This window comes from Coregonus clupeaformis, unplaced genomic scaffold, assembly GCF_020615455.1.
Source record: "Coregonus clupeaformis isolate EN_2021a unplaced genomic scaffold, ASM2061545v1 scaf0191, whole genome shotgun sequence".
Taxonomy (NCBI): Eukaryota; Metazoa; Chordata; class Actinopteri; order Salmoniformes; family Salmonidae; genus Coregonus; species Coregonus clupeaformis.
The window spans coordinates 372,501-398,981 of NW_025533646.1; the positions used below are offsets into that span (position 1 = coordinate 372,501).

At 46.0% G+C, this 26,481-nt stretch overlaps 1 protein-coding gene across 1 annotated transcript in view; it reads right to left on the reverse strand.

The window, feature by feature from the left end:
- lyst (lysosomal trafficking regulator) overlaps window positions 1–26,481 on the reverse strand; it is a gene marked incomplete at its 5' end in the record, with an annotated part of 184,562 nt that overhangs the window by 6,882 nt on the left and 151,199 nt on the right. The window contains 2 exons of the mRNA XM_045214042.1: window positions 17,257–17,355; window positions 19,815–19,951. Of these exons, the coding sequence (XP_045069977.1) occupies window positions 17,257–17,355; window positions 19,815–19,951 (236 nt within the window). The remainder of the gene's footprint in view (window positions 1–17,256; window positions 17,356–19,814; window positions 19,952–26,481) is intronic.

A 26,481-nucleotide genomic window follows, 5' to 3' on the forward strand; every position in this document is an offset into this window, starting at 1 on the left:
ACACAGGGAGGAGGGGGTTAACATCTAGAGACACACAGGGAGGAGGGAGTTAACATCTAGAGACACACAGGGAGGAGGGGGTTAACATCTAGAGACACACAGGGAGGAGGGGGTTAACATCTAGAGACACACAGGGAGGAGGGGGTTAACATCTAGATACACACAGGGAGGAGGGGGTTAACATCCAGATACACACAGGGAGGAGGGGGTTAACATCTAGATACACACAGGGAGGAGGGGGTTAACATCTAGAGACACACAGGGAGGAGGGGGTTAACATCTAGATACACAGGGAGGAGGGGGGTTAACATCTAGATACACACAGGGAGGAGGGAGTTAACATCTAGACACACAGGGAGGAGGGGGTTAACATCTAGATACACACAGGGAGGAGGGAGTTAACATCTAGAGACACACAGGGAGGAGGGGGGTTAACATCTAGATACACACAGGGAGGAGGGGGTTAACATCTAGAGACACACAGGGAGGAGGGGTTAACATCTAGATACACAGGGAGGAGGGGTTAACATCTAGAGAAACACAGGGAGGAGGGAGTTAACATCTAGATACACACAGGGAGGAGGGAGTTAACATCTAGAGACACACAGGGAGGAGGGGGTTAACATCTAGAGACACACAGGGAGGAGGGGGTTAACATCTAGATACACAGGGAGGAGGGGGTTAACATCTAGAGACACACAGGAGGAGGGGAGTTAACATCTAGATACACACAGGGAGGAGGGAGTTAACATCTAGATACACACAGGGAGGAGGGAGTTAACATCTAGAGACACACAGGGAGGAGAGGGTTAACATCTAGAGACACACAGGGAGGAGGGGGTTTACATCTAGATACACAGGGAGGAGGGGGTTAACATCTAGAGACACAGGGAGGAGGGAGTTAACATCTAGAGACACACAGGGAGGAGGGGGTTAACATCTAGAGACACACAGGGAGGAGGGAGTTAACATCTAGAGACACACAGGGAGGAGGGGGTTAACATCTAGAGACACACAGGGAGGAGGGGGTTAACATCTAGAGACACACAGGGAGGAGGGGGTTAACATCTAGATACACACAGGGAGGAGGGAGTTAACATCTAGAGACACACAGGGAGGAGGGGGTTAACATCTAGATACACACAGGGAGGAGGGGGTTAACATCTAGAGACACACAGGGAGGAGGGGGTTAACATCTAGAGACACACAGGGAGGAGGGGGTTAACATCTAGATACACACAGGGAGGAGGGAGTTAACATCTAGATACACACAGGGAGGAGGGAGTTAACATCTAGATACACACAGGGAGGAGGGAGTTAACATCTAGAGACACACAGGGAGGAGGGGGTTAACATCTAGAGACACACAGGGAGGAGGGGGTTAACATCTAGATACACAGGGAGGAGGGGGTTAACATCTAGAGACACAGGGAGGAGGGAGTTAACATCTAGAGACACACAGGGAGGAGGGGGTTAACATCTAGAGACACACAGGGAGGAGGGGGTTAACATCTAGATACACACAGGGAGGAGGGGGTTAACATCTAGAGACACACAGGGAGGAGGGGTTAACATCTAGAGACACACAGGGGAGGAGGGAGTTAACATCTAGATACACACAGGGAGGAGGGAGTTAACATCTAGAGACACACAGGGAGGAGGGGGTTAACATCTAGAGACACACAGGGAGGAGGGAGTTAACATCTAGATACACACAGGAGGAGGGAGTTAACATCTAGAGACACACAGGGAGGAGGGAGTTAACATCTAGAGACACACAGGGAGGAGGGAGTTAACATCTAGATACACACAGGGAGGAGGGAGTTAACATCTAGATACACACAGGGAGGAGGGGGTTAACATCTAGATACACACAGGGAGGAGGGGGTTAACATCTAGATACACACAGGGAGGAGGGAGTTAACATCTAGAGACACACAGGGAGGAGGGGGTTAACATCTAGATACACACAGGGAGGAGGGGGTTAACATCTAGAGACACACAGGGAGGAGGGGGTTAACATCTAGATACACAGGGAGGAGGGGGTTAACATCTAGAGACACACAGGGAGGAGGGAGTTAACATCTAGATACACACAGGGAGGAGGGAGTTAACATCTAGATACACACAGGGAGGAGGGAGTTAACATCTAGATACACACAGGGAGGAGGGAGTTAACATCTAGAGACACACAGGGAGGAGGGGGTTAACATCTAGATACACACAGGGAGGAGGGAGTTAACATCTAGAGACACACAGGGAGGAGGGGGTTAACATCTAGAGACACACAGGGAGGAGGGGTTAACATCTAGATACACAGGGAGGAGGGGGGTTAACATCTAGAGACACACAGGGAGGAGGGAGTTAACATCTAGATACACACAGGGAGGAGGGAGTTAACATCTAGATACACACAGGGAGGAGGGAGTTAACATCTAGAGACACACAGGAGGAGGGGGTTAACATCTAGAGACACACAGGGAGGAGGGGGTTAACATCTAGATACACACAGGGAGGAGGGGGTTAACATCTAGAGACACAAGGGAGGAGGGAGTTAACATCTAGAGACACACAGGAGGAGGGGGTTAACATCTAGAGACACACAGGGAGGAGGGAGTTAACATCTAGAGACACACAGGGAGGAGGGGGATTAACATCTAGACACACAGGGAGGAGGGAGTTAACATCTAGAGACACACAGGGAGGAGGGGGTTAACATCTAGAGACACACAGGGAGGAGGGAGTTAACATCTAGAGACACACAGGGAGGAGGGGGTTAACATCTAGAGACACAGGGAGGAGGGAGTTAACATCTAGAGACACACAGGGAGGAGGGGGTTAACATCTAGAGACACACAGGGAGGAGGGAGTTAACATCTAGAGACACACGGGAGGAGGGGGTTAACATCTAGAGACACACAGGGAGGAGGGGGTTAACATCTAGAGACACACAGGGAGGAGGGGGTTAACATCTAGAGACACACAGGAGGAGGGAGTTAACATCTAGAGACACACAGGGAGGAGGGGGTTAACATCTAGAGACACACAGGGAGGAGGGAGTTAACATCTAGAGACACACAGGAGGAGGGGGGGTTAACATCTAGAGACACACAGGGAGGAGGGAGTTAACATCTAGAGACACAGGGAGGAGGGGGTTAACATCTAGAGACACACAGGGAGGAGGGGGTTAACATCTAGAGACACACAGGGAGGAGGGGGTTAACATCTAGAGACACACAGGGAGGAGGGAGTTAACATCTAGAGACACACAGGGAGGAGGGGTTAACATCTAGAGACACACAGGGAGGAGGGGAGTTAACATCTAGAGACACACAGGGAGGAGGGGGTTAACATCTAGAGACACACAGGGAGGAGGGGAGTTAACATCTAGATACACACAGGGAGGAGGGAGTTAACATCTAGATACACACAGGGAGGAGGAGTTAACATCTAGAGACACACAGGGAGGAGGGGGTTAACATCTAGAGACACACAGGGAGGAGGGAGTTAACATCTAGATACACACAGGGAGGAGGGGAGTTAACATCTAGATACACACAGGGAGGAGGGGGTTAACATCTAGATACACACAGGGAGGAGGGGGTTAACATCTAGATACACACAGGGAGGAGGGAGTTAACATCTAGAGACACACAGGGAGGAGGGGGTTAACATCTAGATACACACAGGGAGGAGGGGGTTAACATCTAGAGACACACAGGGAGGAGGGGGTTAACATCTAGATACACAGGGAGGAGGGGGTTAACATCTAGAGACACACAGGGAGGAGGGAGTTAACATCTAGATACACACAGGGAGGAGGGGGTTAACATCTAGAGACACACAGGGAGGAGGGGGTTAACATCTAGATACACACAGGGAGGAGGGAGTTAACATCTAGATACACACAGGGAGGAGGGGGTTAACATCTAGATACACACAGGGAGGAGGGGGTTAACATCTAGATACACACAGGGAGGAGGGAGTTAACATCTAGAGACACACAGGGAGGAGGGAGTTAACATCTAGAGACACACAGGGAGGAGGGGGGTTAACATCTAGAGACACACAGGGAGGAGGAGTTAACATCTAGATACACACAGGGAGGAGGGAGTTAACATCTAGATACACACAGGGAGGAGGGGGTTAACATCTAGATACACACAGGGAGGAGGGGGTTAACATCTAGATACACACAGGGAGGAGGGAGTTAACATCTAGAGACACACAGGGAGGAGGGGGTTAACATCTAGATACACACAGGGGAGGAGGGGGTTAACATCTAGAGACACACAGGGAGGAGGGGGTTAACATCTAGATACACAGGGAGGAGGGGTTAACATCTAGAGACACACAGGGAGGAGGGAGTTAACATCTAGAGACACACAGGGAGGAGGGGGTTAACATCTAGAGACACACAGGGAGGAGGGGGGTTAACATCTAGATACACACAGGGAGGAGGGAGTTAACATCTAGATACACACAGGGAGGAGGGGGTTAACATCTAGATACACACAGGGAGGAGGGGGTTAACATCTAGATACACACAGGGAGGAGGGAGTTAACATCTAGAGACACACAGGGAGGAGGGGGTTAACATCTAGATACACACAGGGAGGAGGGGTTAACATCTAGAGACACACAGGGAGGAGGGGTTAACATCTAGATACACAGGGAGGAGGGGTTAACATCTAGAGACACACAGGGAGGAGGGAGTTAACATCTAGATACACACAGGGAGGAGGGAGTTAACATCTAGATACACACAGGGAGGAGGGAGTTAACATCTAGATACACACAGGGAGGAGGGAGTTAACATCTAGAGACACACAGGGAGGAGGGGGTTAACATCTAGATACACACAGGGAGGAGGGAGTTAACATCTAGAGACACACAGGGAGGAGGGGGTTAACATCTAGAGACACACAGGGAGGAGGGGGTTAACATCTAGATACACAGGGAGGAGGGGTTAACATCTAGAGACACACAGGGATGAGGGAGTTAACATCTAGATACACACAGGGAGGAGGGAGTTAACATCTAGATACACACAGGGAGGAGGGAGTTAACATCTAGAGACACACAGGGAGGAGGGGTTAACATCTAGAGACACACAGGGAGGAGGGGGTTAACATCTAGATACACAGGGAGGAGGGGTTAACATCTAGAGACACAGGGAGGAGGGAGTTAACATCTAGAGACACACAGGGAGGAGGGGGGTTAACATCTAGAGACACACAGGGAGGAGGGGGATAACATCTAGAGACACACAGGGAGGAGGGGTTAACATCTAGAGACACACAGGGAGGAGGGGGTTAACATCTAGAGACACACAGGGAGGAGGGGGTTAACATCTAGAGACACACAGGGAGGAGGGAGTTAACATCTAGATACACACAGGGAGGAGGGAGTTAACATCTAGAGACACACAGGGAGGAGGGGGTTAACATCTAGAGACACACAGGGAGGAGGGAGTTAACATCTAGATACACACAGGGAGGAGGGAGTTAACATCTAGAGACACACAGGGAGGAGGGAGTTAACATCTAGAGACACACAGGGAGGAGGGAGTTAACATCTAGATACACACAGGGAGGAGGGAGTTAACATCTAGATACACACAGGGAGGAGGGGGTTAACATCTAGATACACACAGGGAGGAGGGGGTTAACATCTAGATACACACAGGGAGGAGGGAGTTAACATCTAGAGACACACAGGGAGGAGGGGTTAACATCTAGATACACACAGGGAGGAGGGGGTTAACATCTAGAGACACACAGGGAGGAGGGGGTTAACATCTAGATACACAGGGAGGAGGGGGTTAACATCTAGAGACACACAGGGAGGAGGGAGTTAACATCTAGATACACACAGGGAGGAGGGAGTTAACATCTAGATACACACAGGGAGGAGGGAGTTAACATCTAGATACACACAGGGAGGAGGGAGTTAACATCTAGAGACACACAGGGAGGAGGGGGTTAACATCTAGATACACACAGGGAGGAGGGAGTTAACATCTAGAGACACACAGGGAGGAGGGGGTTAACATCTAGAGACACACAGGGAGGAGGGGGTTAACATCTAGATACACAGGGAGGAGGGGGTTAACATCTAGAGACACACAGGGAGGAGGGAGTTAACATCTAGATACACACAGGGAGGAGGGAGTTAACATCTAGATACACACAGGGAGGAGGGAGTTAACATCTAGAGACACACAGGGAGGAGGGGGTTAACATCTAGAGACACACAGGGAGGAGGGGGTTAACATCTAGATACACAGGGAGTAGGGGGTTAACATCTAGAGACACAGGGAGGAGGGAGTTAACATCTAGAGACACACAGGGAGGAGGGGGTTAACATCTAGAGACACACAGGGAGGAGGGGTTAACATCTAGATACACACAGGGAGGAGGGGGTTAACATCTAGAGACACACAGGGAGGAGGGGGTTAACATCTAGAGACACACAGGGAGGAGGGAGTTAACATCTAGATACACACAGGGAGGAGGAGTTAACATCTAGAGACACACAGGGAGGAGGGGGTTAACATCTAGAGACACACAGGGAGGAGGGAGTTAACATCTAGATACACACAGGGAGGAGGGAGTTAACATCTAGAGACACACAGGGAGGAGGGAGTTAACATCTAGAGACACACAGGGAGGAGGGAGTTAACATCTAGAGACACACAGGGAGGAGGGAGTTAACATCTAGAGACACACAGGGAGGAGGGGGTTAACATCTAGAGACACACAGGGAGGAGGGGGTTAACATCTAGAGACACACAGGGAGGAGGGAGTTAACATCTAGATACACACAGGGAGGAGGGAGTTAACATCTAGAGACACACAGGGAGGAGGGGGGTTAACATCTAGAGACACACAGGGAGGAGGAGTTAACATCTAGATACACACAGGGAGGAGGGAGTTAACATCTAGAGACACACAGGGAGGAGGGAGTTAACATCTAGAGACACACAGGGAGGAGGGAGTTAACATCTAGATACACACAGGGAGGAGGGAGTTAACATCTAGATACACACAGGGAGGAGGGGTTAACATCTAGATACACACAGGGAGGAGGGGGGTTAACATCTAGATACACACAGGGAGGAGGGAGTTAACATCTAGAGACACACAGGGAGGAGGGGGTTAACATCTAGATACACACAGGGAGGAGGGGGTTAACATCTAGAGACACACAGGGAGGAGGGGGTTAACATCTAGATACACAGGGAGGAGGGGGTTAACATCTAGAGACACACAGGGAGGAGGGAGTTAACATCTAGATACACACAGGGAGGAGGGAGTTAACATCTAGATACACACAGGGAGGAGGGAGTTAACATCTAGATACACACAGGGAGGAGGGAGTTAACATCTAGAGACACACAGGGAGGAGGGGTTAACATCTAGATACACACAGGGAGGAGGGAGTTAACATCTAGAGACACACAGGGAGGAGGGGGTTAACATCTAGAGACACACAGGGAGGAGGGGGTTAACATCTAGATACACAGGGAGGAGGGGTTAACATCTAGAGACACACAGGGAGGAGGGAGTTAACATCTAGATACACACAGGGAGGAGGGAGTTAACATCTAGATACACACAGGGAGGAGGGAGTTAACATCTAGAGACACACAGGGAGGAGGGGGTTAACATCTAGAGACACACAGGGAGGAGGGGGTTAACATCTAGATACACAGGGAGGAGGGGGTTAACATCTAGAGACACAGGGAGGAGGGAGTTAACATCTAGAGACACACAGGGAGGAGGGGGTTAACATCTAGAGACACACAGGGAGGAGGGGGTTAACATCTAGATACACACAGGGAGGAGGGGGTTAACATCTAGAGACACACAGGGAGGAGGGGGTTAACATCTAGAGACACACAGGGAGGAGGGAGTTAACATCTAGATACACACAGGGAGGAGGGAGTTAACATCTAGAGACACACAGGGAGGAGGGGGTTAACATCTAGAGACACACAGGGAGGAGGGAGTTAACATCTAGATACACACAGGGAGGAGGGAGTTAACATCTAGAGACACACAGGGAGGAGGGAGTTAACATCTAGAGACACACAGGGAGGAGGGAGTTAACATCTAGAGACACACAGGGAGGAGGGAGTTAACATCTAGAGACACACAGGGAGGAGGGGGTTAACATCTAGAGACACACAGGGAGGAGGGGGTTAACATCTAGAGACACACAGGGAGGAGGGGGTTAACATCTAGATACACACAGGGAGGAGGAGGAGGAGGAGGAGGAGGAGGAGGAGGAGGAGGAAGATACACACATCACCAAGTAAAGAACTCCAGAAATAGCAGCTTCAGGGAGAAAAATGCTACTATGGTATTTACTAACTAACGAACTAAGTCATTCAATGGAATTGATCAAAACAGGAGAATTCTGGTTAAATATCAATAAGGAGGCCATCTTAACCGATAAAAATGTATTCCTCTGTGCCACAGACATTCCCCCCTCAGAGTCATCCTACTTCAATGAAGAGAGTTTCTCCATTCTAGAGGGGGAGATTAGTCACTTTCAGGCTCAAGGCAACGTGCTGGTCTGTGGAGACCTGAATGCTAGAACAGCAGAAGAACTAGACACTATTAACAGTCATGGGGACAAACACCTACTGGGAAGCAACAACCTTTCCCTCCCCACATACCGCCCCAGAAACAACTATGACAAAGTGAAAAACTAAAATGGAGACCATCTCCTGAAGCTCTATTGAACACTGGGTCTGTACATAGTCAATGGTAGGCTAAGAGGGGACTCTTTTGGTAGGTTCACCTACAGCTCATCCCTTGGCAGCAGTACTGTAGACTACTTAATCACCGACCTCAACCCAGAGTCTCACAGAGCCTTCACAGTCAGCCCACTAACACCTCTCTCAGACCACAGTAAAATCACAGTGTATCTGAGAAGAGCAGAACCCAACCATGAAGCATCATGGCCCAATCATGGCTAAAACAGGCCTATAGATGGAGTGCAAACAGTACAGAAATCTACCAAAAAACAATTAGTAGCCAAAAAAATCCAATCTCTTTTGGTAAAATAGCCATTACAAAGCCTGGAGGTGTGTTGGGTCATTGTCCTGTTGAAAAACAAATTATAGTCCCAATAAGCCCAAACCAGATGGGATGGCATATCGCTGCCGAATGCTGTGGTAGCCATGCTGGTTAAGTGTTCTAAATAAATCACAGTCAGTGTCACCAGCAAAGCACCCCCACACCATAACACCTCCTCCTCCATGCTTTAAATTGGGAACCACACATGAGGAGATCATCCGTTCACCCACACTGCGTCTCACAAAGACACGGCGGTTGGAACCACCGGTCTAATGTCCATTGCTCGTGTTTCTTGGCCCAAGCAAGTCTCTTCTTCTTATTGGTGTCCTTTAGTAGTGGTTTCTTTGCAGCAATTCGACCACGAAGGCCTGATTCACACAGTCTCCTCTGAATAGTTGATGTTGAGATGTGTCTGTTACTTGAACTCTGTGAAGAATTTATTTGGGCTACAATTTCTGAGGCTGGTAACTCTAATTAACTTATCCTCTGCAGCAGAGGTAACTCTGGGTCTTCCATTCCTGTGGCGGTCCTCATGAGAGCCAGTTTCATCATAGCGCTTGATGGTTTTTGCGACTGCACTTGAAGAAACTTTCAAAGTTCTTGAAATGTTCCATATTGACTGACCTTCATGTCTTAAAGTAATGATGGACTGTCGTTTCTCTTTGATTATTTGAGCTGTTCTTGCCATAATATGGACTTGGTCTTTTACCAAATAGGGCTATCTTCTGTATACCACCCCTACCTTGACACAACACAACTGATTGGCTCAAACGCATTAAGGAAAGAAATTCCACAAATTAACTTTTAAGAAGGCACACCTGTTAATTGAAATGCATTCCAGGTGACTACCTCATGAAGCTGGTTGAGAGAATGCCAAGAGTGTGCAAAGCTGTCATCAAGGCAATGGGTGGCTATTTGAGGAATCTCAAATATAAAATATATTTTGATTTGTTTAACATTTTTTTTGGTTACTACATGATTCCATCTGTGTTATTTCATAGATTTGATGTCTTCACTATTATTCTACAATGTAGAAAATAGTAAAAATAAAGAAAAACCCTTGAATGAGTAGGTGTTCTAAAACTTTTGACCGGTAGTGTATCTAATCAGAAACACAGAGAACCAGACAACAAAAAAATACTCTTTCAAAATGGGGAAACACTGAAGCAATACAAACACACCCTAAGAACAAAAAAGGAACAGCACATTAGAAATCAGCTGGATGTAATTGAGGAATCCATCAACCCACTTCTGGGAGAATTTGAATAAATTAAACAAACCTCATCATGAGGAATTGGATATCCAAAATGGGGATATGTGGAGAAATCACTTTGCAAACCTCTACAGCAATATAACAAAGAGCCCAGAACAACAAGATATACAAGAAAAATTACAAATCCTTGAATCAGCAGTCAAAGACTATCAGAATCTTGTGGATACCCCAAGTACAGAACAATAATTATTGGAAAAACGATGCACTCTCCAACTCAAAAAGGCCTGTGGTGCTGATGGTATTTTAAATGAAATGATCAAATATATAGACCACAAATTCGGATATACTCTAACTATTGAACATTATCCTCACTGCAGGTATTTCCCCCGATATTTGGAACCAAGGATTGATCACACCAATCTATAAAAATTTTGAAAAATTTGACCCAAATAATTACAGAGGAATTTGCATTAACAGCAACTTGGGGTAAATTCCCTGCAGTATTATAAATAGCAGACCACGTCATTTCCTTGATGAACACAACGTCCTGAGCAGAAGCCAGATTGGATTTGTAACAAATTATCGTACACCAGACCACATTTACACCCTCCACACTAACTGACAAACAAGTCAACCACAACAAAGGCTAAATCTACTCATGTTTTGTAGACTTCAAGAAAGCATTTGATTCAATTTGTCACAAAGGTCTTTTTTTAATAAGCTAATAGAAAGTGGTATTGGAGGGATAACATATGATGTTATTAAATCAATGTACACTAAAAACAAATGTGCGGTTAAAATCGGCAACAAGCAAACAGACTTCTTCTCTCAGGGACGTGGAGTGAAACAGGGCTGCCCAATAAGTCCAACACTATTTAACATCTACATTAATGAATTGGCAAAAACATTAGCAGAATCTGCAGCACCTGATCTCACCCTACACAACACTGAAATCAAGTGTCTGCTGTACGCAGATGACCTGGTGCTACTGTCTCCCACTAAGGAGGGGTTACAGCAGCATCTAGATCATCTGCACAGGTTCTGTCAGACCTGGGCTCTGACACTTAACCTAAAAATCCCGAATATAATGATATTCCAAAAAAGGTCCAGAAATCAGGATCACAAATATAAATTCTATTTGGACACAGTTCTATTAGAACACACCAAAAACTACACATACAGTGGGGAAAAAAAGTATTTAGTCAGCCACTAATTGTGCAAGTTCTCCCACTTAAAAAGATGAGAGAGGCCTGTAATTTTCATCATAGGTACACGTCAACTATGACAGACAAATTGAGGAAAAAAAATCCAGAAAATCACATTGTAGGATTTTTAATGAATTTATTTGCAAATTATGGTGGAAAATTAGTATTTGGTCACCTACAAACAAGCAAGATTTCTGGCTCTCACAGACCTGTAACTTCTTCTTTAAGAGGCTCCTCTGTCCTCCACTCGTTACCTGTATTAATGGCACCTGTTTGAACTTGTTATCAGTATAAAAGACACCTGTCCACAACCTCAAACAGTCACACTCCAAACTCCACTATGGCCAAGACCAAAGAGCTGTCAAAGGACACCAGAAACAAAATTGTAGACCTGCACCAGGCTGGGAAGACTGAATCTGCAATAGGTAAGCAGCTTGGTTTGAAGAAATCAACTGTGGGAGCAATTATTAGGAAATGGAAGACATACAAGACCACTGATAATCTCCCTCGATCTGGGGCTCCACGCAAGATCTCACCCCGTGGGGTCAAAATGATCACAAGAACGGTGAGCAAAATCCCAGAACCACACGGGGGACCTAGTGAATGACCTGCAGAGAGCTGGGACCAAAGTAACAAAGCCTACCATTAGTAACACACTACGCCGCCAGGGACTCAAATCCTGCAGTGCGAGACGTGTCCCCCTGCTTAAGCCAGTACATGTCCAGGCCCGTCTGAAGTTTGCTAGAGTACATTTGGATGATCCAGAAGAGGATTGGGAGAATGTAATATGGTCAGATGAAACCAAAATAGAACTTTTTGGTAAAAACTCAACTCGTCGTGTTTGGAGGACAAAGAATGCTGAGTTGCATCCAAAGAACACCATACCTACTGTGAAGCATGGGGGTGGAAACATCATGCTTTGGGGCTGTTTTTCTGCAAAGGGACCAGGACGACTGATCCGTGTAAAGGAAAGAATGAATGGGGCCATGTATCGTGAGATTTTGAGTGAAAACCTCCTTCCATCAGCAAGGGCATTGAAGATGAAACGTGGCTGGGTCTTTCAGCATGACAATGATCCCAAACACACTGCCCGGGCAACGAAGGAGTGGCTTCGTAAGAAGCATTTCAAGGTCCTGGAGTGGCCTAGCCAGTCTCCAGATCTGAATGCCATAGAACATCTTTGGAGGGAGTTGAAAGTCTGTGTTGCCCAGCGACAGCCCAAAAACATCAATGCTCTAGAGGAGATCTGCATGGAGGAATGGGCCAAAATACCAGCAACAGTGTGTGAAAACCTTGTGAAGACTTACAGAAAACGTTTGACCTGTGTCATTGCCAACAAAGGGTATATAAAAAAGTATTGAGAAACTTTTGTTATTGACCAAATACTTATTTTCCACCATAATTTGCAAATAAATTCATTAAAAATCCTACAATGTGATTTTCAGGATTTTTTTTTCTCATTTTGTCTGTCATAGTTGACGTGTACCTATGATGAAAATTACAGGCCTCTCTCATCTTTTTAAGTGGGAGAACATGCACAATTGGTGGCTGACTAAATACTTTTTTTCCCCACTGTATCTAGGACTAAATATCAGCAACACAGGTAGCTTTCACATGGCTGTGAATGAGCTGAGAGACAAAGCAAGAAGAGGATTCTATGCCATTAAAAGGAACATTAAAATTGAAATTCCAATTAGAATCTGGCTTAAGATTTTCCAATCAGTTATAGAACCAATTGCTCTAAATGGCAGCGAAGTATGGGGTCCGCTCTCTAATAATGAATTGAGCAAATGGGACAAACATCCAATCGAAACACTGCATGCAGAGTTTTCCAAGACTGTATTGCAAGTGCAAAGAAAAACTCAAAATAACGCATGTAGAGCAGAATTGGGCCAATACCCCCTCCTTATTCAAATAGAAAAAAAAGCCATAACATTTTACAACCATCTAAAAACAAGTGACCCCAAAACATTCCATCACACAGCTCTACTATGTCAAGAGATGAATCAAGAGAAGAGTCCCCTCAGCCAGCTGGTTCTGAGGCTCAGTTCACTAACCAAAACCAACCTCATAGAGCCTCAGGACAGCACTCAGAAAATCTGGCCCAACCAAATCATCACAAAGCAAAAATAAAAATATATCACCTATTGCAAAGACACCACAGAAAATCAAAGTCAACTTCAATGCTATTTGGCTCTAAACAGACAGTACATGGTGGCAGACTATCTGACCACTGTGACTGATAGAAAACTGAGGAAAACAATGACTAGGTACAGACTCAGTGAGCACAGTCTGGCTATAGAGACCGGTCGTCACAGGCAAACCTGGCTGCCCAGAGAGGACAGGCTGTGCTCACTCTGCCCCCGGGGAGAGGTAGAGACAGAGCTGCATTTCCTATTACACTGTGACAAATACTCAGACCTAAGAGAATCTTTCTTTCCCAAAATTATCATTCAGTACAAATAATTATACTTTGACAATGTAAGTTATTGAACTTGCCATGTCAATAAAGTCTAATGAATTTAATTTAATTCAATTGATAGCGAGAGAGAGAGAGAGAGAGAGAGTGAGAGATAGAGAGACAGAGAGAGAGAGAGACAGAGAGAGAGAGAGAGAGAGAGAGAGAGAGAGAGAGAGAGAGAGAGAGAGAGAGAGAGAGAGAGAGAGAGAGAGAGAGAGAGAGAGAGAGTGAGAGAGAGAGTGAGAGAGAGATAGATAGAGAGGGAGAGAGAGAGAGAGAGAGAGAGAGAGAGAGAGAGAGAGAGAGAGAGAGAGAGATAGAGAGGGAGAGAGCGATGGAGCGAGACAGAGAGTATGCACTGTGGGGGTCTAGGGGAGGGATAATGGTGGTCAGTGGGTGTTGATGTGGAGGCAGACGGACGGAAGGATGGAGAGAGGAGGATGGGTGGAGGGGGAGGGTGACTGAGGGTGTTGCCATGGAGACCCACGGTACTGTACTCAATGTGGTGCTGTTAAAGAGAGAGAGAGAGACCTGGCTCTCAAGAGAAGACAGGCTATGTGCACACTGCCCACAAAATGAGGTGGAAACTGAGCTGCATATCCTAACCTCCTGCCAAATGTATGACCATATTAGAGACACATATTTCCCTCAGATTACACAGACACACAAAGAATTAGAAAACAAACCCAATTTTGATAAACTCCCATATCTATTGGGTGAAATACCACAGTGTGCCATCACAGCTGCAATATTTGTGACCTGTTGCCACAAGAAAAGGGCAACCAGTGAAGAACAAACACCATTGTAAATACAACCCATATTTATGTTTATTTATTTTCCCTTTTGTACTTTAACTATTTGCACATTGTTACAACACTGTATATAGACATAATATGACATTTGAAATGTCTTTATTCTTTTGGAACTTCTGAGTGTAATGTTTACTGTTAATATTTATTGTTTATTTCACTTTTGTTTATTATCTATTCCACTTGCTTTGGTAATGTTAACATATGCTACTGTTCAAAAGTTTGGGGTCACTTAGAAATTGTTGTTTTCGAAAGAAAAGCAAATTTTTTTGTCCATTAAAATAACATCAAATTGATCAGAAATACAGTGTAGACATTGTTAATGTTGTAAATGGCTATTGTAGCTGGAAACGGCTGATTTATAATGGAATATCTTCATAGGCGTACAGAGGCCCATTATCAGCAACCATCAGTCCTGTGTTCCAATGGCATGTTGTGTTTGCTAATCCAAGTTGATCATTTTAAAAGGCTAATTGATCATTAGAAAACCATTTTGCAATTATGTTAGCACAGCTGAAAACTGTTGTGCTGATTAAAGAAGCAATAAAACTCAAAGCTCAAAATGGCCAGAAACAAATAACTTTCTTCTGAAACTCGTCAGTCTATTCTTGTTCTGAGAAATGAAGGCTATTCCATGCGAGAAATTGCCAAGAAACTGAAGATCTCGTACAACACTGTGTACTACTCCCTTCACAGAACAGCGCAAACTGGCTCTAACCAGAATAGAAAGAGGAGTGGGAGGCCCCGGCGCACAACTGAGCAAGAGGACAAATACATTAGAGCAGGGTTCTTCAATTCCGGTCCTGGAGGGCCGAAACACTTCTGTTTTTTATTTCTACCTGGTAGTTAATTGCACTCACCTGGTGTCCCAGGTCTGAATTAGCCCCTGATTAGAAGGAGAGGATGAAAAACAGAGGTGTTTCGGCCCTCCAGGCCCGGAATTGAAGAACCCTGCATTAGAGTGTCTAGTTTGAGAAACAGATGCCTCACAGGTCCTCAACTGGCAGCTTCATTAAATAGTACCCGCAAAACACCAGTCTCAACGTCAACAGTGAAGAGGCGACTCCGGGATGCTGACCTTCTAGGCAGAGTTGCAAAGAAAAAGCCATATCTCAGACTGGCCAATAAAAAGAAAAGATTAAGATGGGCAAAAGAACACAGACACTGGACAGAGGAAGATTGGAAAAAAGTGTTATGGACAGACAAATCGAAGTGCTGTTATTGTGAAGTGGAAACGTCTAGGAGCAACAACGGCTCAGCCGCGAAGTGGTAGGCCACACAAGCTCACAGAACGGGGACCGCCGAGTGCTGAAGCGTGTACTGCGTAAAAATCGTCTGTTCTCGGTTGCAACACTCACTACCGAGTTCCAAACTGCCTCTGGAAGCAACGTCAGCATTAGAACTGTTTGTTGGGGGCTTCATGAAATGGGTTTCCATGGCCGAGCAACCGCACACAAGCCTAAAATCACCATGAGCAATGCCAAGCGTCGGCTGGAGTGGTGTAAAGCTCGCCACCATTGGACTCTGGAGCAGTGGAAGTTCTCTGGAGTGATGAATCATGCTTCACCATCTGGCAGTCCAAGGGACTAATCTGAGTTTGGCGGATGCCAGGAGAACGCTACCTGCCCCAATGCACTGTAAAGTTTGGTGGAGGATGAATAATGTTTTTTTATGGTTCGGGCTAGGCCCCTTAGTTCCAGTGAAGGGAAATCTTAATGCTACAGCATACAATGACATTCTAGACGATTCTGTGCTTCCAACTTAGTGGCAACAGTTTGGGGAAGGTCCTTTCCTGTTTCAGCATGACAATGTCCCCATGCACGAAGCGAGGTCCATACAGAAATGGTTTGTCGAGATCGGTGTGGAAGAACTTGACTGGCCTGCACAGAGCCCTGACCTCAACCCCATCGAACACCTTTGGGATGAATTGGAACGCCGACTACGAGCCAGGCCCAATCACCAAACATCAGTGCCCGACCTCACTAATGCTCTTGTGGCTGAATGGAAGCAAGTCCCCACAGCAATGTTCCAACATCTAGTGGAAAGCCTTCCCAGAAGAGTGGAGGCTGTTATAGCAGCAAAGGGGGGACCAACTCCATATTAATGCCCAAGATTTTGGAATGAGATGTTCGAGGAGCAGGTGTCCACATACTTTTGGTCATGTAGTGTGTATATATATATATATATATATTTATGGAGAGAGAGAGAGAGAGAGAGAGAGAGAGAGAGAGAGAGAGAGAGAGAGAGAGAGAGACAGCGAGAGAGAGAGAGAGAAGGAGAGAGAGAGAAGGAGAGAGAGAGAGAGAGAGAGAGAGACAGCGAGAGAGAGAAGGAGAGAGAGAGAGAGAGAGAGAGAGAGAGAGAGAGAGAGAGAGAGAGAGAGAGAGAGAGAGAGAGAGAGAGAAGGAGAGAGAGAGAGAGAGAGAGAGAGAGAGAGAGAGAAGGAGAGAGAGAGAGAGGATAGGCTTGTACTACTCACAGTAGATGTACTGAAGCGGTTAATGTAGGCCGTGATGACTCCACATCTACTGCCGGTAAACAGCTGACAACCATCAGACACCCAGGCACACGCTGTTACCTAGAGAGAGGGAATGATTAACAAAGCTGAATGGGGAGTCTTCTTCATACAGTAGGTGCTGTGGAGTCTCCTATTTCTCCATCTGTCATTAACAGCCTCAAGGTGCTGTGGAGTCTCCTATTTCTCCATCTGTCATTAACAGCCTCAAGGTGCTGTGGAGTCTCCTATTTCTCCATCTGTCATTAACAGCCTCAAGGTGCTGTGGAGTCTCCTATTTCTCCATCTGTCATTAACAGCCTCAAGGTGCTGTGGAGTCTCCTATTTCTCCATCTGTCATTAACAGCCTCAAGGTGCTGTGGAGTCTCCTATTTCTCCATCTGTCATTAACAGCCTCAAGGTGCTGTGGAGTCTCCTATTTCTCCATCTGTCATTAACAGCCTCAAGGTGCTGTGGAGTCTCCTATTTCTCCATCTGTCATTAACAGCCTCAAGGTGCTGTGGAGTCTCCTATTTCTCCATCTGTCATTAACAGCCTCAAGGTGCTGTGGAGTCTCCTATTTCTACATCTGTCATTAACAGCCTCAAGGTGCTGTGGAGTCTCCTATTTCTCCATCTGTCATTAACAGCCTCAAGTTGCTGTGGAGTCTCCTATTTCTCCATCTGTCATTAACAGCCTCAAGGTGCTGTGGAGTCTCCTATTTCTCCATCTGTCATTAACAGCCTCAAGGTGCTGTGGAGTCTCCTATTTCTCCATCTGTCATTAACAGCCTCAAGGTGCTGTGGAGTCTCCTATTTCTCCATCTGTCATTAACAGCCTCAAGGTGCTGTGGAGTCTCCTATTTCTCCATCTGTCATTAACAGCCTCAAGGTGCTGTGGAGTCTCCTATTTCTCCATCTGTCATTAACAGCCTCAAGGTGCTGTGGAGTCTCCTATTTCTCCATCTGTCATTAACAGCCTCAAGGTGCTGTGGAGTCTCCTATTTCTCCATCTGTCATTAACAGCCTCAAGGTGCTGTGGAGTCTCCTATTTCTCCATCTGTCATTAACAGCCTCAAGGTGCTGTGGACTCTCCTATTTCTCCATCTGTCATTAACAGCCTCAAGGTGCTGTGGAGTCTCCTATTTCTCCATCTGTCATTAACAGCCTCAAGGTGCTGTGGAGTCTCCTATTTCTCCATCTGTCATTAACAGCCTCAAGGTGCTGTGGAGTCTCCTATTTCTCCATCTGTCATTAACAGCCTCAAGGTGCTGTGGAGTCTCCTATTTCTCCATCTGTCATTAACAGCCTCAAGGTGCTGTGGAGTCTCCTATTTCTCCATCTGTCATTAACAGCCTCAAGGTGCTGTGGAGTCTCCTATTTCTCCATCTGTCATTAACAGCCTCAAGGTGCTGTGGAGTCTCCTATTTCTCCATCTGTCATTAACAGCCTCAAGGTGCTGTGGAGTCTCCTATTTCTCCATCTGTCATTAACAGCCTCAAGGTGCTGTGGAGTCTCCTATTTCTCCATCTGTCATTAACAGCCTCAAGGTGCTGTGGAGTCTCCTATTTCTCCATCTGTCATTAACAGCCTCAAGGTGCTGTGGAGTCTCCTATTTCTCCATCTGTCATTAACAGCCTCAAGGTGCTGTGGAGTCTCCTATTTCTCCATCTGTCATTAACAGCCTCAAGGTGCTGTGGAGTCTCCTATTTCTCCATCTGTCATTAACAGCCTCAAGGTGCTCTGGAGTCTCCTATTTCCCCATCTGTCATTAACAGCCTCAAGGTGCTCTGGAGTCTCCTATTTCTCCATCTGTCATTAACAGCCTCAAGGTGCAGTGGAGTCTCCTCTTTCTCCATCTGTCATTAACAGCCTCAAGGTGCTGTGGAGTCTCCTATTTCTCCATCTGTCATTAACAGCCTCAAGGTGCTGTGGAGTCTCCTATTTCTCCATCTGTCATTAACAGCCTCAAGGTGCTCTGGAGTCTCCTATTTCTCCATCTGTCATTAACAGCCTCAAGGTGCTGTGGAGTCTCCTCTTTCTCCATCTGTCATTAACAGCCTCAAGGTGCTGTGGAGTCTCCTATTTCTCCATCTGTCATTAACAGCCTCAAGGTGCTGTGGAGTCTCCTATTTCTCCATCTGTCATTAACAGCCTCAAGGTGCTGTGGAGTCTCCTATTTCTCCATCTGTCATTAACAGCCTCAAGGTGCTGTGGAGTCTCCTATTTCTCCATCTGTCATTAACAGCCTCAAGGTGCTGTGGAGTCTCCTATTTCTCCATCTGTCATTAACAGCCTCAAGAGAGTGTGTTTGTGTCCTATTCCCTATATAGTGCACTACGTTTGACCAGGGCCCCCATGGATCACAGAAACATACTAAACATGTATTGTGATGTACTGTAATTCACTTCAGTTAACAAGCTTGGTGGGAGGGAGCTTGCCTGGGAAATCTCTGGATCCCGGTTCCTGTTGTTCATCTTTGGTCAGCTGTCCAAATCTACCTTTAGGGCTTAGCGATATTAAAGGTTTGGTACGATAGTTTACCTGGTGTAGTGGAGAGCACTGTATGAAGTTGATGGGCGGTTCACTCTGTTTGCTCTTTAGCCTCAGCATGTTGTCAGCATAGCCCCAACTCAAGATGGCAGACCACTGGATATCTGTACTGTGCATACTCCTCACACCTAGAGACACAGAGGGAGAGAGGGTCAGTACTCCTCACACCTAGAGACACAGAGGGAGAGAGGGTCAGTACTCCTCACACCTAGAGACACAGAGGGAGAGAGGGTCAGTACTCCTCACACCTAGAGACACAGAGGGAGAGAGGGTCAGTACTCCTCACACCTAGAGACACAGAGGGAGAGAGGGTCAGTACTCCTCACACCTAGAGACACAGAGGGAGAGAGGGTCAGTACTCCTCACACCTAGAGACACAGAGGGAGAGAGGGTAGTACTCTCACACCTAGAGACACAGGGAGAGAGGGTCAGTACTCCTCACACCTAGAGACACAGAGGGAGAGAGGGTCAGTACTCCTCACACCTAGAGACACAGAGGGAGAGAGGGTCAGTACTCCTCACACCTAGAGACACAGAGGGAGAGAGGGTCAGTACTCCTCACACCTAGAGACACAGAGGGAGAGAGGGTCAGTACTCCTCACACCTAGAGACACAGAGGGAGAGAGGGTCAGTACTCCTCACACCTAGAGACACAGAGGGAGAGAGGGTCAGTACTTCTCACACCTAGAGACACAGAGGGAGAGAGGGTCAGTACTCCTCACACCTAGAGACACAGAGGGAGAGAGGGTAAACTACTCCTCACACCTAGAGACACAGAGGGAGAGAGGGTAAACTACTCCTCACACCTAGAGACACAGAGGGAGAGAGGGTCAGTACTCCTCACACCTAGAGACACAGAGGGAGAGAGGGTCAGTACTCCTCACACCTAGAGACACAGAGGGAGAGAGGGTCAGTACTCCTCACACCTAGAGACACAAGAGGGAGAGAGGGTCAGTACTCCTCACACCTAGAGACACAGAGGGAGAGAGGGTCAGTACTCCTCACACCTAGAGACACAGAGGGAGAGAGGGTCAGTACTCCTCACACCTAGAGACACAGAGGGAGAGAGGGTCAGTACTCCTCACACCTAGAGACACAGAGGGAGAGAGGGTCAGTACTCCTCACACCTAGAGACACAGAGGGAGAGAGGGTCAGTACTCCTCACACCTAGAGACACAGAGGGAGAGAGGGTCAGTACTCCTCACACCTAGAGACACAGAGGGAGAGAGGGTAAACTACTCCTCACACCTAGAGACACAGAGGGAGAGAGGGTCAGTACTCCTCACACCTAGAGACACAGAGGGAGAGAGGGTCAGTACTCCTCACACCTAGAGACACAGAGGGAGAGAGGGTCAGTACTCCTCACACCTAGAGACACAGAGGGAGAGAGGGTCAGTACTCCTCACACCTAGAGACACAGAGGGAGAGAGGGTCAGTACTCCTCACACCTAGAGACACAGAGGGAGAGAGGGTCAGTACTCCTCACACCTAGAGACACAGAGGGAGAGAGGGTCAGTACTCCTCACACCTAGAGACACAGAGGGAGAGAGGGTCAGTACTCCTCACACCTAGAGACACAGAGGGAGAGAGGGTCAGTACTCCTCACACCTAGAGACACAGAGGGAGAGAGGGTCAGTACTGTGTTTGTCCCAAATAGCACCCTATTCCCTATACAGTGTGTTTGTGTCCTATTCCCTATATAGTGCACTACGTTTGACCAGGGCCCATAGGGATCACAGACACATACTAAACATGTATTATAATGTACTGTAAGTGACTTTAGTTAACAGCATGTATTATAATGTACTGTAAGTGACTTTAGTTAACAGCATGTATTATAATGTACTGTAAGTGACTTTAGTTAACAGCATGTATTATAATGTACTGTAAGTGACTTTAGTTAACAGCATGTATTATAATGTACTGTAAGTGACTTTAGTTAACAGCATGTATTATAATGTACTGTAAGTGACTTTATTAACAGCATGTATTATAATGTACTGTAAGTGACTTTAGTTAACAGCATGTATTATAATGTACTGTAAGTGACTTTAGTTAACAGCATGTATTATAATTTACTGTAAGTGACTTTAGTTAACAGCATGTATTATAATTTACTGTAAGTGACTTTAGTTAACAGCATGTATTATAATGTACTGTAAGTGACTTTAGTTAACAGCATGTATTATAATTTACTGTAAGTGACTTTAGTTAACAGCATGTATTATAATGTACTGCAAGTGACTTTAGTTAACAGCATGTATTATCATTTACTGTAAGTGACTTTAGTTAACAGCATGTATTATAATGTACTGTAAGTGACTTTAGTTAACAGCATGTATTATAATTTACTGTAAGTGACTTTAGTTAACAGCATGTATTATAATGTACTGCAAGTGACTTTAGTTAACAGCATGTATTATATTTTATATTTACCACCTGGGTCCTGTTTCAGTAATAATTAAATCAGAACTTTTTGTTGAGTGTCTGATAATCTACCATTTTTATAGGAGTGGTTAAAACATGCTAATAAAGGACCTCTGAGTACATAAAACAATATTTGATATACCTCAACTGGTATGCCATCCAGCCCTGGAGTTTGTCCTGACTTGAAGGCTTTAATTGCATCTAGAGGTTCCTTCTCCATAATTAGGCCTTCACATGAGTCTTTCTGTACAGCTGTTCATTTTACATTATTAATAGAGTCCTTACAATTAAATTTGGTTAGTGGAGATGACAAACGAAAACACACACTACCGTTCAAAAGTTTGGGGTCACTTAGAAATGTCCTTGTTTTCGAAAGAAAAGTAATTTTTTTGTCCATTAAAATAACATCAAATTGATCAGAAATACAGTGTAGACATTGTTAATGTTGTAAATGGCTATTGTAGCTGGAAACGGCTGATTTTTAATGGAATATCTTCATAGGCGTACAGAGGCCCATTATCAGCAACCATCAGTCCTGTGTTCCAATGGCATGTTGTGTTTGCTAATCCAAGTTTATCATTTTAAAAAGGCTAATTGATCATTAGAAAACCCTTTTGCAATTATGTTAGCACAGCTGAAAACTGTTGTGCTGATTAAAGAAGCAATAAAACTGGCCTCCTTGATACTAGTTGAGTATCTGGAGCATCAGCAATTGTGGGTTCGATTACAGGCTCAAAATGGCCAGAAACAAATAACTTTCTTCTGAAACTCGTCAGTCTATTCTTGTTCTGAGAAATGAAGGCTATTCTATGCGAGAAATTGCCAAGAAACTGAAGATCTCGTACAACGCTGTGTACTACTCTCTTCACAGAACAGCGCAAACTGGCTCTAACCAGAATAGAAAGAGGAGTGGGAGGCCCCGGTGCACAACTGAGCAAGAGGACAAATACATTAGAGTGTCTAGTTTGAGAAACAGACTCCTCACAGGTCCTCAATTGGCAGCTTCATTAAAAACACCAGTCTCAACGTCAACAGTGAAGAGGCGACTCCGGGATGCTGACCTTCTAGGCAGAGATGCAAAGAAAAAGCCATATCTCAGACTGGCCAATAAAAATAAAAGATTAAGATGGGCAGTCTGAGATATGGCTTTTGGAACAAGTTTCAGTAAATTATTTTTGGTAGCATTTCTATGTTGAAGATTAAAAAATAATTTGGTGCATTTTACCCCATATTCCATCCAGTTCGCTTTATTTTTATAATATATTACACTTGATCTTTCTTGAATAATTTCTTCAATTTCTTTTAGTTTTTCCTCTAACTTATTCTGTGCCTCTATGTTACAGTTTGTATTGCTATCTATCTGTACTGTTAGTCCCTCTATTTCCTTTGTTAATATGAACTCTTTGGACCTAAATTGCTTTTGTTTCACATTTTAGTCATTTAGCAGACGCTCTTATCCAGAGCGACTTACAGTTAGTGAGTGCATACATTTTCATACTGGCCCCCCGTGGGAAACGAACCCACAACCCTGGCGTTGCAAGCGCCTTGCTCTACCAACTGAGCTACAGGGGACTCATTTTAGAAATGAGTACTGAATTGCATGGCCTCTAAAGGCACATTTAAACGTGTCCATTACAATAAGGGGATCTGCTGTACCTATGTTATGTCGGAAAAAGTCAGTTGTAAATTATTCTGTTCTGGTTAAAAACAAGTTGTCATCCACTAGGTTTGATTATATTTCCAATATCCTCGCCCACGTGGGAATTCTGTAAGACTAATGTATTCTTGTATATGCCAATTATTGAATGCTGTTTGTTTGTGTATGTAGGGAAGACAACTGACTAATTTTATTACCAATTTTAGCGATATCAAGCTATATAACCCCCCTCCCCTCTCCTACAGCTGGGCATTATTGGGTTACATGAGTTTTAACCCCTCCCCTCTCTCCTACAGCTGGGCATTATTGGGTTACATGAGTTTTAACCCCTCCCCTCTCCTACAGCTGGGCATTATTGGGTTACATGAGTTTTAACCCCTCCCCTCTCCTACAGCTGGGCATTATTGGGTTACATGAGTTTTAACCCCTCCTCTCTCCTACAGCTGGGCATTATTGGGTTACATGAGTTTTAACCCCTCCCCCCCCACTCTCCTACAGCTGGGCATTATTGGGTTACATGAGTTTTAACCCCTCCCCTCTCCTACAGCTGGGCATTATTGGGTTACATGAGTTTTAACCTCCCCCCACTCTCCTACAGCTGGGCATTATTGGGTTACATGAGTTTTAACCCCTCCCTCTCTCCTACAGCTGGGCATTATTGGGTTACATGAGTTTTAACCCCTCCCCCCACTCTCCTACAGCTGGGCATTATTGGGTTACATGAGTTTTAACCCCTCCCCTCTCCTACAGCTGGGCATTATTGGGTTACATGAGTTTTAACCCCTCCCCCTCTCCTACAGCTGGGCATTATTGGGTTACATGAGTTTTAACCCCTCCCCCCCCTCTCCTACAGCTGGGCATTATTGGGTTACATGAGTTTTAACCCCTCCCCCCACTCTCCTACAGCTGGGCATTATTGGGTTACATGAGTTTTAACCCCTCCCCCCCACTCTCCTACAGCTGGGCATTATTGGGTTACATGAGTTTTAACCCCTCCCACTCTCCTACAGCTGGGCATTATTGGGTTACATGAGTTTTAACCCCTCCCCCCACTCTCCTACAGCTGGGCATTATTGGGTTACATGAGTTTTAACCTCCCCCCACTCTCCTACAGCTGGGCATTATTGGGTTACATGAGTTTTAACCCCTCCCCCCTCTCTCCTACAGCTGGGCATTATTGGGTTACATGAGTTTTAACCCCTCCCCCCCCACTCTCCTACAGCTGGGCATTATTGGGTTACATGAGTTTTAACCCCTCCCCTCCCCCCTCTCTCCTACAGCTGGGCATTATTGGGTTACATGAGTTTTAACCCCTCCCCCCCCACTCTCCTACAGCTGGGCATTATTGGGTTACATGAGTTTTAACCCCTCCCCCCCCCCCTCTCCTACAGCTGGGCATTATTGGGTTACATGAGTTTTAACCCCTCCCCCCTCTCCTACAGCTGGGCATTATTGGGTTACATGAGTTTTAACCCCTCCCCCTCTCCTACAGCTGGGCATTATTGGGTTACATGAGTTTTAACCCCTCCCCCCCACTCTCCTACAGCTGGGCATTATTGGGTTACATGAGTTTTAACCCCTCCCCCCCCACTCTCCTACAGCTGGGCATTATTGGGTTACATGAGTTTTAACCCCCCCCCCCTCTCTCCTACAGCTGGGCATTATTGGGTTACATGAGTTTTAACCCCTCCTCTCTCCTACAGCTGGGCATTATTGGGTTACATGAGTTTTAACCCCTCCCCCCCTCTCCTACAGCTGGGCATTATTGGGTTACATGAGTTTTAACCCCTCCCCCCCCCCCCCCTCTCCTACAGCTGGGCATTATTGGGTTACATGAGTTTTAACCCCTCCCCCCCTCTCTCCTACAGCTGGGCATTATTGGGTTACATGAGTTTTAACCCCTCCCCCCACTCTCCTACAGCTGGGCATTATTGGGTTACATGAGTTTTAACCCCTCCCCCCTCTCTCCTACAGCTGGGCATTATTGGGTTACATGAGTTTTAACCCCTCCCCCCTCTCTCCTACAGCTGGGCATTATTGGGTTACATGAGTTTTAACCCCTCCCCTCTCTCCTACAGCTGGGCATTATTGGGTTACATGAGTTTTAACCCCTCCCCCCCTCTCCTACAGCTGGGCATTATTGGGTTACATGAGTTTTAACCCCTCCCCCCCCCCCACTCTCCTACAGCTGGGCATTATTGGGTTACATGAGTTTTAACCCCTCCTCTCTCCTACAGCTGGGCATTATTGGGTTACATGAGTTTTAACCCCTCCCACTCTCCTACAGCTGGGCATTATTGGGTTACATGAGTTTTAACCCCTCCCCCCACTCTCCTACAGCTGGGCATTATTGGGTTACATGAGTTTTAACCCCTCCCCCACTCTCCTACAGCTGGGCATTATTGGGTTACATGAGTTTTAACCCCTCCCCCCCTCTCTCCTACAGCTGGGCATTATTGGGTTACATGAGTTTTAACCCCTCCCCCCACTCTCCTACAGCTGGGCATTATTGGGTTACATGAGTTTTAACCCCTCCCCCTCTCCTACAGCTGGGCATTATTGGGTTACATGAGT